This window comes from Malania oleifera, chromosome 3 (assembly GCF_029873635.1).
Source record: "Malania oleifera isolate guangnan ecotype guangnan chromosome 3, ASM2987363v1, whole genome shotgun sequence".
Lineage (NCBI taxonomy): Eukaryota > Viridiplantae > Streptophyta > Magnoliopsida > Santalales > Ximeniaceae > Malania > Malania oleifera.
Genome location: NC_080419.1, coordinates 29207284 through 29220460, shown reverse-complemented (window position 1 = coordinate 29220460; position 13177 = coordinate 29207284). Strand labels below are relative to the sequence as shown.

General features: G+C 35.4%; 1 protein-coding gene across 5 annotated transcripts; it reads left to right on the top strand.

Annotated features, from left to right (window-relative positions):
• The first annotated feature begins 2353 nt into the window (after positions 1 to 2353).
• Positions 2354 to 12867, top strand: LOC131151595 (uncharacterized). 5 transcript variants are annotated; one of them, XR_009135731.1, is made up of 14 exons: positions 2384 to 2766; positions 5779 to 5965; positions 6058 to 6130; positions 8023 to 8170; positions 8430 to 8539; positions 8700 to 8840; positions 8916 to 9057; positions 9125 to 9268; positions 9604 to 9764; positions 9867 to 9941; positions 10187 to 10325; positions 11054 to 11323; positions 11390 to 11525; positions 12144 to 12254. XR_009135731.1 is itself a non-coding variant. In XM_058102850.1 (14 exons), the coding sequence occupies exons 1-13, from the start codon at positions 2476 to 2478 to the stop codon at positions 11299 to 11301; spliced, it is 1779 nt and encodes a 592-aa protein (XP_057958833.1). In that variant the 5' UTR covers positions 2384 to 2475; the 3' UTR covers positions 11302 to 11323; positions 12144 to 12276. The 5 variants fall into 5 exon arrangements, 4 of the variants coding, with proteins under 4 accessions (XP_057958830.1, XP_057958833.1, XP_057958834.1 ...); XM_058102850.1 differs by lacking the exon at positions 11390 to 11525 and having other exon boundaries at positions 11054 to 11151; positions 11232 to 11323; positions 12144 to 12276; XM_058102851.1 differs by lacking the exon at positions 12144 to 12254 and having other exon boundaries at positions 11054 to 11151; positions 11232 to 11323; positions 11390 to 11785.
• Positions 12868 to 13177: the final 310 nt, after the last annotated feature.

The following is a 13177-nucleotide window of genomic DNA, read 5'->3' as shown; positions in this document are numbered from 1 at the left end:
AGACTTCTTGTTGTTTTTGTGTTGTGTGATTTCGACAATATCCCTCAAAACTATTATAAAGAGGATTCTTCTATTTGGTGTTATTTTTCTAAAATCCAAAATTAAACTCATGTAAATTTTTTTTATTTGTTAAAAAATGAAAACTAAGGATATAAGTATAAAAAATACATTAAAATTCATGTTTAACCATTCTTAAAAAATTGGGAAGTAATTTTCCTTTTCCTTTAACCTCTTTGTTCAGTTTCCAAAATATCCTTATACTAATTAATTATGTATTATTTTCTATAATTTTTTACAATTTTCTTTTAAAATTACATAAAATAGAGAATCATGAAGCACGTACATAGTGCATGCCTATGGCTACTTAGAATTGAGGTGATAGAATTTCTTTAGTTCTTATCCTGTGTTTGGGTGCATAGTATTCTGGTCTTGAATTTTTTTTTTGATAAGTAATAATTCTATTGATATAAAAAATGAACACCAACTACACAAGGAGTGTACATGGGGTAAACAAATCAAAAACTAAAATTACAAGAATCTAGTAAATCAAAAACAGAAGAAAATGATTGGTTTCACAAAGCAGCCAACCAATCCATCAAAGTTGTAAAGAAAAATAGCTTCAAGTCCGAAATGGATCTTTCCTTATCTTAGAAACACCTACTATTTCTCTCCCTCCAAAGACACCACAATAAACAATGAGGAACTATCAACCAAATAAACCCATTTTGATAATGACCAAATCTGCCTTATCAACATGCTAGAAGTTCCACTACATATTGTAGCATAACCCAACTCACTCCAAACAAACCCAATACCATAACCCACAAGTCCATTGCAACAAGACAATGAATAAAAAGATGATCAACCATCTCATTATTACTCTTGCAAATGTAGCACCAATCCAAATCCAAACCTTTCTTTTTTGTAAATTGTCAATCATTAAGCATTTCCCTAAAGCAGCAATCCAAACGAAAAAAGTTACTCTAGATAGAATTTTCTGTTTCCAAATACTTTTCCAAGGAAAGCCACAATCTTTGGAGCCCATTAAAATACCATAATAACCTTTAACCAAGAAGCCCTTCTCTCTTTCAAATTTCCAACACATCTTATACTCACCGAACCCCTTCACCGATGCACCATATATGGTATCCATAAAACCAGTCAAGGCCTCTAATTCCCGAAGATGCATACCCCTAAAGAAACTTAAATCCCAAAACAAGACTCCATTATCAAACTTCATAAGCTCAGCCACGCTAGCTTCTTTGTCTCGGCAAAATCTATACAAATTAGGATAGATGTCTCACCACACCAATGGTCTTGCCAAAATTTCACCTTAGACCCATTTCCAATATCATACAGAACGTGGCAAGAAAAAGAAGGCCATCCCCGACTAATATTTTTCCACAAGCCAACACCATGTGGACCATTAACAGGGCTAGTACACCAACCACCCCATTCACAGCCGTATTTCACCTCTTATCACTTGCCTCCAAAGAGCAGCCTTCTCCATCCCAAATCTCCATAACCACTTCCCAAGCAAAGCTTCACTAAACTGTCTTACCTTCCTTATCGCCAAACCACCCGAAGAAATGGGAGAGCAAACAGTATCCCATTTAACCAAATGGAATTTTGGTTCATCACTTATGCCACCCCATAAAAAATTCCTTTTAAGTTTCTCAATACGGTTAACCACAGCAGTAGGAATAGGAAATAACGATAGAAAGTAAGTGGGTAAATTAGATAAAGTGCTTCTAATTAACGTGACTCTACCTCCCTTGGATAAGTACAAACATTTCTACCCTGCTAACCTTGGTATAAAATTTGGACAAAATATAGTATAAAATTGTTTTGAGTCTCTTTTAAATCCAAACAAATCCAAATCTATATCTTGAAATTCATGCTTTCAAATACTATCATAATCTTTCATTTTTTTTTTTTTTTAAAATTCCAATCACATCGTCTGTTTTCAATTTTTTTTGAAGAATTAGAAAGGGCATATGCTCAGGTTGAGAAATTGGAAAATTGTGAATCAATTGTCTCCTCTTTTTGGATTGTAAGTGCTAGAACCATAATTATTTTCATTTTTACATCTCAAAATGAATTATAATCATGCTTTCAAGAAAAATCTTTATTTAATTAAAATTCTGTGTGTGCATGTACACATACTCATCACAACTTTGTCATAGATTCATGTAGGCTGCTCATCATTTATCAAGTGGAAAGAACAGACGGCGCCGTTTTCGAGAAATAATAAAACGACGCCGTTACAAGCTCAGCCCTTTGGATTGCATTTCGCGCCAAAACGCCGGACTGGTTCAAACTAAACCCGCCATTTAAAGTGCGAAAATGCTATTTGTTAACGGAAGCATTGGGTCCGTCTAGGGTTTCTAGTTTTCTCAATTGCATCACTGACATCTCGATCGATTGAATCATCGATCACCGTTAGGTTTCCAAACCTCATCGATCTCTCTGGAAATGAACTCTGCTTCGAGTCAAATGTCCGTCGAAGGAGATTCGACGGTGGAAGTGGAACGAGTAGCAGAAGCAGGAGAAGAAGAGGATGCGTTCATCGCTTTCATCGATTACGCTAGGTCAGTTTTGGCGCCCGAAGGAGAAGAACAAGGAGGAGGAGATCACGATTCGAATGGTAACGGGGGAGAGCTGAATGGGCCCGGATGGAACTGGATCGCCTCTAGGATCCTCAGGACTTGCATTTCTTATTCAAGCGGAGTCACGTCTGCGATTTTGCTCTCGGAACTGTCTCAGGTGATCTATGTTTAAATGTCTGATTGAAGTTTGAACTGAACTCGAGCTCAGGAGTGTACTATAGTTGACTCAACTCGAACCAGTGAGTTATTTGACCTTAACTATAGTATTTTTTTTTTTTAATAAAATTGATCTCGATGAGTTCAATCATACAATTTTTGAGAATTTGGATTCGTATACAATTTTTTAGAACTTAGGGTTGAACCCATTAAACGAGATGTAGTTGCAAAATAATTATAGTATTAACTATAATTAAACTACTTTTAAAACACTTGAGGCAAAAATTTCTTAGTCCTGATGTTCATAAAAATCATAATGACAGTTTTATCCTTCATTATGTATTCATGAAAATTAAAATTCAATGTGTTCTAGACCCCAAAATTTAACGTCCAACCCATCCAACTGTTTAAATTTCCTCTCCTCTTTGATTCCCTAAATACCTACTATTTATTATTCCCTGCTTTTGTTCCATCCTCTAACTAAATGGGTCTTTTCATCGCCCATGAGCCTGTCCATCTTCTCATTCCTATATAACGCTCCCCACCCTAGTATCCCTTCTCAGTCCCCATCTCTTTCTTGCATGTCTGATGTGACTCTCTCTCTCTCTCCTGGATAGAAAGAATTAAAAATCCTAGCTCTTAATGATTTGCATCTCCACCATTTCATAATGCTGTTATCATCAAAATGATAGCAACATCGACCACGAATTTTGTGCTTTGGAGCCAATATAGCAATGGCAAGTGCAAGTAACACAGGATGTTGCTCTGGATGATGTGGGCATGCAACCTGACAGTTCTAGCGGTGTCATGAGTGTCTGTGCAATCGTCAAAGGGAGAGACATAGAAATTTTTGGGTATATGAAAGCAAAGGCCGTCCATCAAGTGCGAGATGTCTGAGCACTCAATGGAATCAATTCAGTAGCTCACAAGAAGAAAAAGAATTGCAAAAATTAACACACACATCTAAAGAGGAATGAAAGAAACAAGAGAATTAGTGTGAAGGAAAAAACAGTTATTCCAGGCAATTAAAATGACAACGCCATAATTCTCTTTCTAAAGATGGTCGGATAATTTGTAAAGCAGAAAAAAAACCTGATAACAATAAAAACACCTTATGTTCATTGGCTATCTATGTATCAAAATGTAAATAAAGTAGTCCATGTCTCTGCTTGCTGAAAGAACCATTGCATATCAACATCAAGTACATTTTTTTGGAATAATCATGATGATGATATGTGATTTTAATTTCATCAAAATTTTAACCAAGAAAACAACATGAATTTTCAACTTATGTGGTATGAGGATTGATGTAAGTAATAAGGGCAGGATTGCTAACTTTCAAGAGAAGTTAACAATAGGCCCCATCTACTTTTGATTTTTGAAACTTAAATATGTTAAAAATGATGAATGTTTAAAGAACCCCTCTATCACAAAACAACCCAAAAATTCTTGCAATTTGTGCTAGTTATTACCACTCGCTACCAAGTGTGGAATTCATTAATTTAATTGTTTGTTTGTTGTTTCATGGTTTGTGTATAATGCTTTTGGGTTCTTTGAGTTCACAAAGCTAGAGATTGAAATAGGTAATATTAGAAGGAAAAACATTTACAACAATGTGTCTATCTATCAATCTTTTAGCTTCCATTATGATGCTTGATTCCTTTTCTATGTGAGCTTTCAATTATATGAGTGTTATCTTTGCTTGTTAATTTTTCCATTTAAGTGAAAAAACATGTTTTCTACTTGGAAGATTTGTTTGTCATATCGTGAGTGTTTGACCATTGTTAATTTTTGTATTTAATAGAAAAATATCTTTTTTACTGGAGAGATTTAATTGTGGAATGTTGGATATTCTGCTTTAGTTTTGTGGTTCTAAGTGACGTTAATATAATTCTTTGTTTCCACATTTTAATCTTCTACATGCTTGAGCTGATAAATAATTTTCGATTATGTTCAAAGCAAATGGAGATTGTATATTGCTTTCATAAGCGTATTTCCCAAAAAGGTTAAGGAGTTGTCAATGATTCTAATCCTACTTGGTATTCTCTTATTTGGCTTACTTTTTATTAATTTGACTGAACTTGCGATGTTTGTTTCTGTCACTTGTATTCTTATAGGTATTATCTTATCAAAATAATTTTATGTGACGGTCGCTTGTTGCAACCAATCATTGTCTTCTTTTTATTAACTTTTTTGGGAAAAAGAAAATTATGAATTTTTTACATGTGTTTGAATTGATTTTGCATGCATATATCTAATCAGAATAACACTCTATGCAGAAGGAGAGAATCTAAGATGTATCAAACAAACATGGCTCCACGTGCAATGAACGTGCCCTGCACTAGGAAGACTAAATGTATAATATTAAATATATGTATAAATGTATAATTTATCACTTATAAAACATAAAAAATAACAAAACAATAAAAGCTCATTTAGGCTCAAACTCAATTCATCAAGCTACTTGAATAGTCAATTTGAGCTGTGGATTGTGTACTTGAGCTTGAATCAATTGCAAGTTCTTAAAACTCAAGTTCGACTTGAGGCAGCTTGATTTCATTACTAAATAATGTAATGTTAACACAAAAAATTACAGTATATACATCATGTATAAATGACATAAATATCATTCACAACATACAAAAATAAAGTATATTAAATAATATGCTCAATTAAGTTTGATTAGCCTCATGAATGGTATTGCGAAATTAGAACTCAGCTCATCAAGCTACTCAAGTAGTTTGAATTCAACTTGTACTTGAATAGAGTCAATCTAAGCAGCAAGTTGAGCACGAGTAGCTTGCAAGCTGGTTTAACTCATTTTAATCTTAATCCCTAATATATCTTTGTCACAGGATCATCTTTCCTTTCTTGAGTTTGACTTGAACTTTAATAGAGCTGATTTGAGCTGACCCAAGCTGTGGAGTGAGTCGATCTTGAATAGCTTGCGAGCTGGTTTGACTTGCTTGCATACCTAGAATAGCTTCATCATATGATTGTACTTGCTTCTCAGGCCTGGAACGAACAACACAGGTCTGGTGCTCTAAAGAGAAGGCCAGAGTTCATTGATCAGTTAAAAAAGAACCATCGCAGAGTAAAGCTTCCGAACACAGTTACCATTGATTCAATCTATGAGAAGAATTTCTTATCCTTGAGTGGCGTTCTAGAAGCTCTTATAATAGATGCTTTAGTTCTTCCAGGTACTGTAAACTTGAGAGTTATGCTCTAGCAATTCTTTGTTCTCCTATGAAATGCTATCATTCTTGGGGTTAATGTTGTTTTGTTCTTTCAGGTACAAATATCTACATGCTTACTTTGGGGGACTTTTGGAGTTCCAATACCATAGACCTCTATTTACACCGCAGGTAAGCAAGCAATTTTATGTCACACTGCATCACAATGCTCCTTCTGGAATATATTGACTTCACCATAAAACCTGCAAGACATTTAATGATGATATTAGTAATTGCCAGTATTCAGGTTGTTATGAAATCACTTCTATTAGCACCTCTGGATTTCCCCAGGCTTTTCCATGTGAGGTTTCTGTTTTCCACATTATGCAATTAATTTCTGTTGCTGCTGCTGCTGCTCTCTCTCTCTCTCTCTCTCTCTCTGCATGTTCATGTGTGTGTGTTTGTGCCATCAGTGGCTAAGTAGAAGGCCCCCTGCACTGGTTTTCGTTAGTGCACAAATTTCATATGGGTCTAGATATGCAGGCATGGCCTCTCTTTTTCATTTTTATTTTGAATAAAAGTTGGTATTGTGTTCAAATGATTGCTTATTTTTCAAATGACTATGTATGTAAAAATGTTCTTGTTGAGTTTCATTCATATCCTATGAGGATTGAGGCTTTTCTATTGGATGCATTTTGCTGAACTTTGGTCTTAATTCGGCAGTTTGCTTGTACTTTTCTAGGGTAATTTATCATCCACAGACGCATTGATTTGGCAGTTTCTGGTTACTTTATATGGTTTGTAGCTATAATTTTTGTTACGTACAAGTACTGGATTTTCATGGTTTAAATTACCATATTTATGGCAAAACATGTTGCTGGCAATGAGAATTACTGCCAAGGGACGAGTTGGAAGAGAGATAGATAATAGGAGAGGGGAAGAAGAAGCGTAAGATGAGGAGAGAAAAAAGGCAGACATTCAATTCTTAATTCAAATTCACAAAAAACTAACCTCCACATGGCTTTCACTCTAATTATAATAATGTCTAAGTTACAAGAAATTACAAATAAGCTCTTAAAGATACATGAGATTACAAAAGAACCCCTAAAAGGAGACATCTATTACAAACAAACCCCAAATATGCATGAGCCTACTACTAACTATACACACAACAACTACTAATTAATTGAACACATTTGGTTTTTGGACCCAGCAATCCATTAACTTTGTTCTTAGAAATTGATTTGAACCATCCAATCATTTTATATGTTCTTTGAAAGAATCCGAATACTGAACATCTTGTCTCTTGCAGATGTCCAGTTAAATCTTGCTGTCTCCCTCGTCTTTTTAATGCCATCAGTCTTTTTGGCTTTTAGATACCTTGGATTTGTTATGCAAGCTGAAGGAGAAAATTGAAGATTTTATACATAAGAGTTTAAAGTAGGGTGGGCAAAATGGAGGAGTGCTTCTGGCATGTTGTGTGATTGTAGAATACCCTTAAAATTAAAAGGAAAGTTTTATAGGATGGGTATAAGACCATCTATATTATATGGATCAGAATGTTAAGCAATAAAGAAACTACATGCCTAAGAAGTAGAAGTTGCCAAAGTGAGAATGCTAAGTTAGATTACTGGTATAATGTTAAAAGATAAATTATAAAATGAAAATATTCGCTGTTAGGCACAGCACCTATGGAAGATAAGGGAGGGTTGGCTTAGATGGTTTGAGCATTCGCAATGTAGTCCAAATAGTACACTAGTGAGGAGGAACAAGCTAGTTATTGATAGTGGCAGTTAAAGGAGTAGGGGTATACATAAAATAAGTTGGAATGAGATAGTAAGGATTTAATAGTGCTGAAGTTGTTGGAGGAAATTGCCCATGATCGTATAAATTGCCAGAAAAGGATTCATATAACTTACCCAGCCTAGTGGGACTTGAGGCTTGGTCTGTTGTTTTTGTTGTTGTTGTTATCTTTTAGGCTTTTGCTTCCTTTGTGTGTGCGTTCTGTGTCTGTTCAATGAACGTGTGCATATCTTTGAACTTTGTTTTATGTTCAGTGGTCCATCTATTTTCTTGATTGGCAGATTCTACAACTTAGTAGATCCTGTCAATGGAATTCTGAAGAAAGGGAGAGAAGTTTTCCTCACTGGATGCTATCTTCGAACTGCCACTGAAGGCTCTGGCTATCCACGACTCTTACCAACAGAATACCTTGTAATACTATTAGATGAGGTACCTGTCAAAATTTATTTTGTTCTACTTTCATCATCATATGTGCAGCAACTAAAAATTGGTTCTAGTAGAAATTTCTATATGGAAGTCCAATTTGGGACATTCTTTCCATGACCAAAAAACATCCTTCTTTTGATGCACCAGTCTAAGAAGAAAATTAGCAAGAAAGTATATGTTTTCATTTATTTTTGGAAAAAAGTGCAGGGTATGCTCTGTTACCATTTTAGCCAGTGATTACATTCTCATTTCGTTACTTCAGGATCAAGATGATGATGCAATGCTGCTAGGAGCTCAGTTTTGTTCAGATTCTTTCTCATCCATTTCGCTTGATGCAGTTGCCCAAGGGGTTTCCTATTCATTATATGCTAGGTAAGATTCAGTCAGTTCCAGCTTGTATATTTAATTGTCTCATGACGCATAAAAGCTATTTGGAATTTGATTTTGAGTTTGTACTCCCTTTCTTACCTGGGATCGTCTTCTATTTTTCTAGACTGCTTTTTACATTTTCTTTGTCATGTTCTATGGGCAGGATTGAATCAATTGGGTTACTAGAAATTCAGGGAAATTTTCGTAGTTTACAGAGGAAACAAATCACTCTTGTTGATAATGATGGTGTCAAGCTAAAATTTCTATTGTGGGGCGAGCAAATTCTCCTTGCTAATCTTTTCAGGTAGACATCTGAATGGGAGCATTTCTTTAATATTTATTTTATCCCATCAATATCTCTAATGTAGTTTCTTACCAGTGTAGGAAGTATGCTTGCACTGGATAGACCATTTATTGCAAGTTCAATGGATAGTGCTATTGGAACATGTGAGGAACTTTGTCTTGAATATGGTAGTGCAACGCAATTATATCTGGTGCCATTTATCCAACATGAGGAACAAGTAAGTTGAGAACTCTCTGCATGTCACAAAGTTCTGTAATGTAAGTGCTGACCTCAGTGTTACTCAGGTGTGTGTAGCGCTGACTCAAAATCGGTACCAAGGATCAAGGCTATTTAGTGCATTAGATCCAACTCAGGGTCCTAAAGTTTCTCAAGTGACTTTGCTGCGTGATTCTCAGGGGTCAATTGATTTCAGTAATTATCCTTTTCGAGTGAGTTTTTAAACTTTAAAACAAGGTCAAATTTATTTATTTATTTTTTTGTGCATGGATTTTCATTACACAAGTTGCAATCATTAGCATGTCTTTCTCATTTTGCCTGGAATGTATCCAGAGATATTTCTACTATTTATTGCAGAAGTTCCACCTCTCGGTTTCTGTTGTCAGAATCAGTTAAGATAATGTTTTTGTCTGCCATGCATTGCATTCCTTGTTAAATTATTTATGTCATGCATTATTGCTCCATTGACATTATCAGCAATATAATTCACTTATGTTGTTATGTTTCAACTGTCGTTAATTTTCCTTACGTGTTCAAAGTCCTGCAGTCATTTGTGATGGATCTTTGTGACAAGATGACTGGCATTGGCCTCTATGGTGTTGTTACAGACGTATTTCGAGAAAGAAATACAACTGAAGCTATTTTCTCTTTAAGAATTGAAGATCAAACTGGAGTAATTTGGGCAAAGCTGCATTTTGCAAAGTCCTGGTATTGATAATTATTCTTTGTATTTTTATGGATTTAAGCCCTAAAAAACTACAAAATTTTCACATGCTTTTGGAAATATTGTTGTTTGAATATGTTTCTCAGGTCATTGGGAAGATTAGGCCTTGGTCACACGATTTACATTTCTGGCTTGACATGTGCAATGACAAAACAAAAAATGTGAGTGTACTCAAACTTTTGTTGGCTCTTTTTGGCTCATTAATGCATTTCTATAGTGTGTTCAACACAAAATTAGTTCCATCTCGTCAAAATCATCATCTACTGTTATTTTAGGAACTTGATTCATAGCTCTTCTTCTTGAAATTTCTTTGGGGGAGCATGCAAATATTTGGTATTTGTATTTCAGTTTTGCCACTACCCATTCCATTAGAACACTTGTCATTGGATGAATCTTTGCTTGACAGACTTGAAGTATTATGGTTCGAGAATGATGGTGGAGCTTCTATCATCAATATTAGTAGCTTGCCAGCATTGCTGAACTCATCTTGTCTCCATAAGCTATCATTCCTCTCCAATCTATCCAACCAGACTAGAAGTATACATGTATGGGATTCTTTCAACTTTTGGATTTGGTTTGCAAGTCATAATAAACTTCTAAATTGTTCTTCTTAATGTATTTTTTGTGCCCTTTCGTCCTTAGATTTTGTTAGTACTATCATGATTTTACTTCTATGGGCTAATCATGACAATTCACCAGGTTCATGAGACCTCGTAAATTATATCACGAGTAACGTATTAGAATGACCGATGAATAGAGTAATTTAAAACCAGGATATGTTCTAATGATCTGTTAAGTCTCCTAGACTTTTTGGTTACTGAATGCATTTAAAAATTCTCAAACCTTTATATTCATCTATTTTGTGTATGGAAGGCTCAAATCTGACTGCTTAAGATGAATGCAACAGATGGATGTTGAAATGTAAAAATGAGTACAAGGGTAAAAGAAAACGCACAGGAAAAAGAATTGATTCAGTTGCCATAATTAATGTGCAGATGCATGCCTGTTGGATATTTTCTTTCACCTTTATCTATTTGCTTCCTAACTGATTATTAGAATTTAGATCAGTGATCATAAATTAGCTATTCTGGTTGTTAGTGCTGTTTGAAGGACTTAGTTTTGTATTTTTACGTTATTGACTCAGTTTTGAAGCATTTGTTGGACATTCTGTCTTGACTTTAAATAATGCTATTTTGGTGCATCTAGTCTTGGCTGCTAATCTTCTCTATTTCTCTTTCTTGATCCTTTTTTTCTTTGGGATACATGTCTGCAGGTATGTCGAGTTTGGCTTGATCAGATTGAACATTGTCATGTGAACACGAGATTTTCACATGCTCTCTGTGGTCGTTTTGTTAAAAAGCCACCTTGCGGGTTCGTTGAATGCAATTTCTGTCATTACAGTTGTGATACCGAAATTGTGCGTACTTTCCATTTGAAAATAACCCTTGCAGACGAGAGTGCAAAGGTTTTTGCATGGTGTACTGGTCCAACTGCTACAGAGTTGCTGCAAATATCTCCTGATGAATTCTACGAACTACCTGAGGTAATGTTAGAAGAAAATGTCTTTTTGCGCCACCGACCATTATCACCACCCATTTCTGTTGTACAGGATCTTCACACATGACCTAGGAACATAAGCATTGCAGTTTACAAGTTGCTAGTGCCACGACCATGTTTCCCTCTGGAGCCGCTAACTGGTTCAATATGACCCATTTGTGGTGCATCAACAATTCAGTTCACCAAAAGTTAGTTGCAAACTGAAAATTTTATGTACATGGTCAGTTGTTTTAGGTTTTATCAGTGGGTTCAATTTGAATTTCTTCTTTAGCATCTATTAGACACGTTTCTTTGGGGCATGGTTGTTTGTTTTGAATATAGAATCTTGGGTTTAAAATATGCTTTAATACTAGACTTGTTAGCAGTCATTTTTTTACATGCCATCTCTTTAAAAATTTTAATTTGAGTTTTTTCAAAAAAAATTAAGCCTTCCCCATCTAGTGACATGATTAAGCCTACACCCATTGTACCAGGCATTGGGCAAAAGTATTGTATCCATCTCCATACCCCATACCCCTACGATTGTATGGCAAAGCCACAATGCACCAAGAGCTTGGTAACACATGTCTTACATCTACTATCGTCCATCAATCCTTGGAAAGTAATGGCCTTCCATGCAGTCTTGCTACCCTAACGTGTATATTTGGAGCATACTAATGGTTTTGCAATGACAGATGTATGCAAAACTGCTTGTTACGTATTAAAAGCTGGATTTCCTACTGGCAACAATAGGAGCAGTCTGCTTTTAGAAGGGCAAGTACACGTGCAGATTATTAATGTACATTTTTATTTTCTTTTTGACACAGGAGGAGCAAGTAATGTACCCTTCTTCGCTTGAGAGTGAAAAGTTCATGGTTGCAATGGTGAACTGCAGGAGGCAGGGGCATGGGCATGGACTCAGTGAGGGTGTTACCACAGGAGATGGTGCAATTGTATGGGAAATAACTCGTGCCTTAAAGTGTGAATAGCCATGTTTTTGTGATGGAAAATATTTTGGTGTGTCCGTATTCAGGCACAATGAAATTGAAAATGGCCATATTTATAGAATAATTGATGGATCATGATTGTGAGTATCTTCCAAGGACATTTATACGCATGCAGTTTTGGGCCATAGGTTCAAGGGAGATGAATTGTGAGCTTTTGGCTCTGGCAGTTCTTCAGGAAAATGCATTTATTCTGTGGCATTCCAGAAAGACTGGGAAAGGGATTTAAGGCCCTCGAATTTTTTGTTTTTGTTTTTCTTTGTTTTTTAGTTTTTGTTTTTTTGGTTTTTATTGAGGGGAAATCTCAAGCTGTTGCTATCAGAAGATTGAAGTGTACACATGCTGCCGCACACACTGAATTCCATTCTGATAGCTGGCCCAAAGGATTCTATGAAACAATTCCCACACTACAGTATATCTCAAAGCTTAAAAGTCTTCTTGCCCTCCACTCCAACCACCTTGAGAATAAAGTTCTTCAGTCCATTTTTTCTTTGTTCAATGCAGTATTTGGAAGTCCAAACAATAAAGGACTTGGATTGATAAAGTGTTATGTTATCCTTACTGTCGTGCTTTATTTGTCTGCCATGCTGCCTTTCTCTTCCCTAGAAATGCACTCTACTTATTCACAACTCAAAAATGTAGAGGTTATATTCAAATTTGGAATGTACAGCATTTAGTAACTGTTCCATAATTATTCACACCTTTCCAGAAAGGATTTCAATCCGGTGAGCTTAAGAGGTAAAAATGAGCGTTCACCAACTCCCAATCTCAACAATTGAAAACAAATGAATGTAACAATGTGCTAACTATATATATATATATATATATATATATATATATATATATATATATATATA

What these genes read in the sequence shown, in the direction of transcription:
- LOC131151595 (XM_058102847.1), top strand. Translation starts at nt 2,476, where the DNA reads ATGAACTCTGCTTCGAGTCAAATGTCCGTCGAAGGAGATTCGACGGTG. An exon ending in TTATCCAACATGAGGAACAA is followed by an intron (nt 9,058 to 9,124) that starts GTAAGTTGAGAA and finishes AGTGTTACTCAG; the next exon opens with GTGTGTGTAGCGCTGACTCA. An exon ending in TCAGTAATTATCCTTTTCGA is followed by an intron (nt 9,269 to 9,603) that starts GTGAGTTTTTAA and finishes AAAGTCCTGCAG; the next exon opens with TCATTTGTGATGGATCTTTG.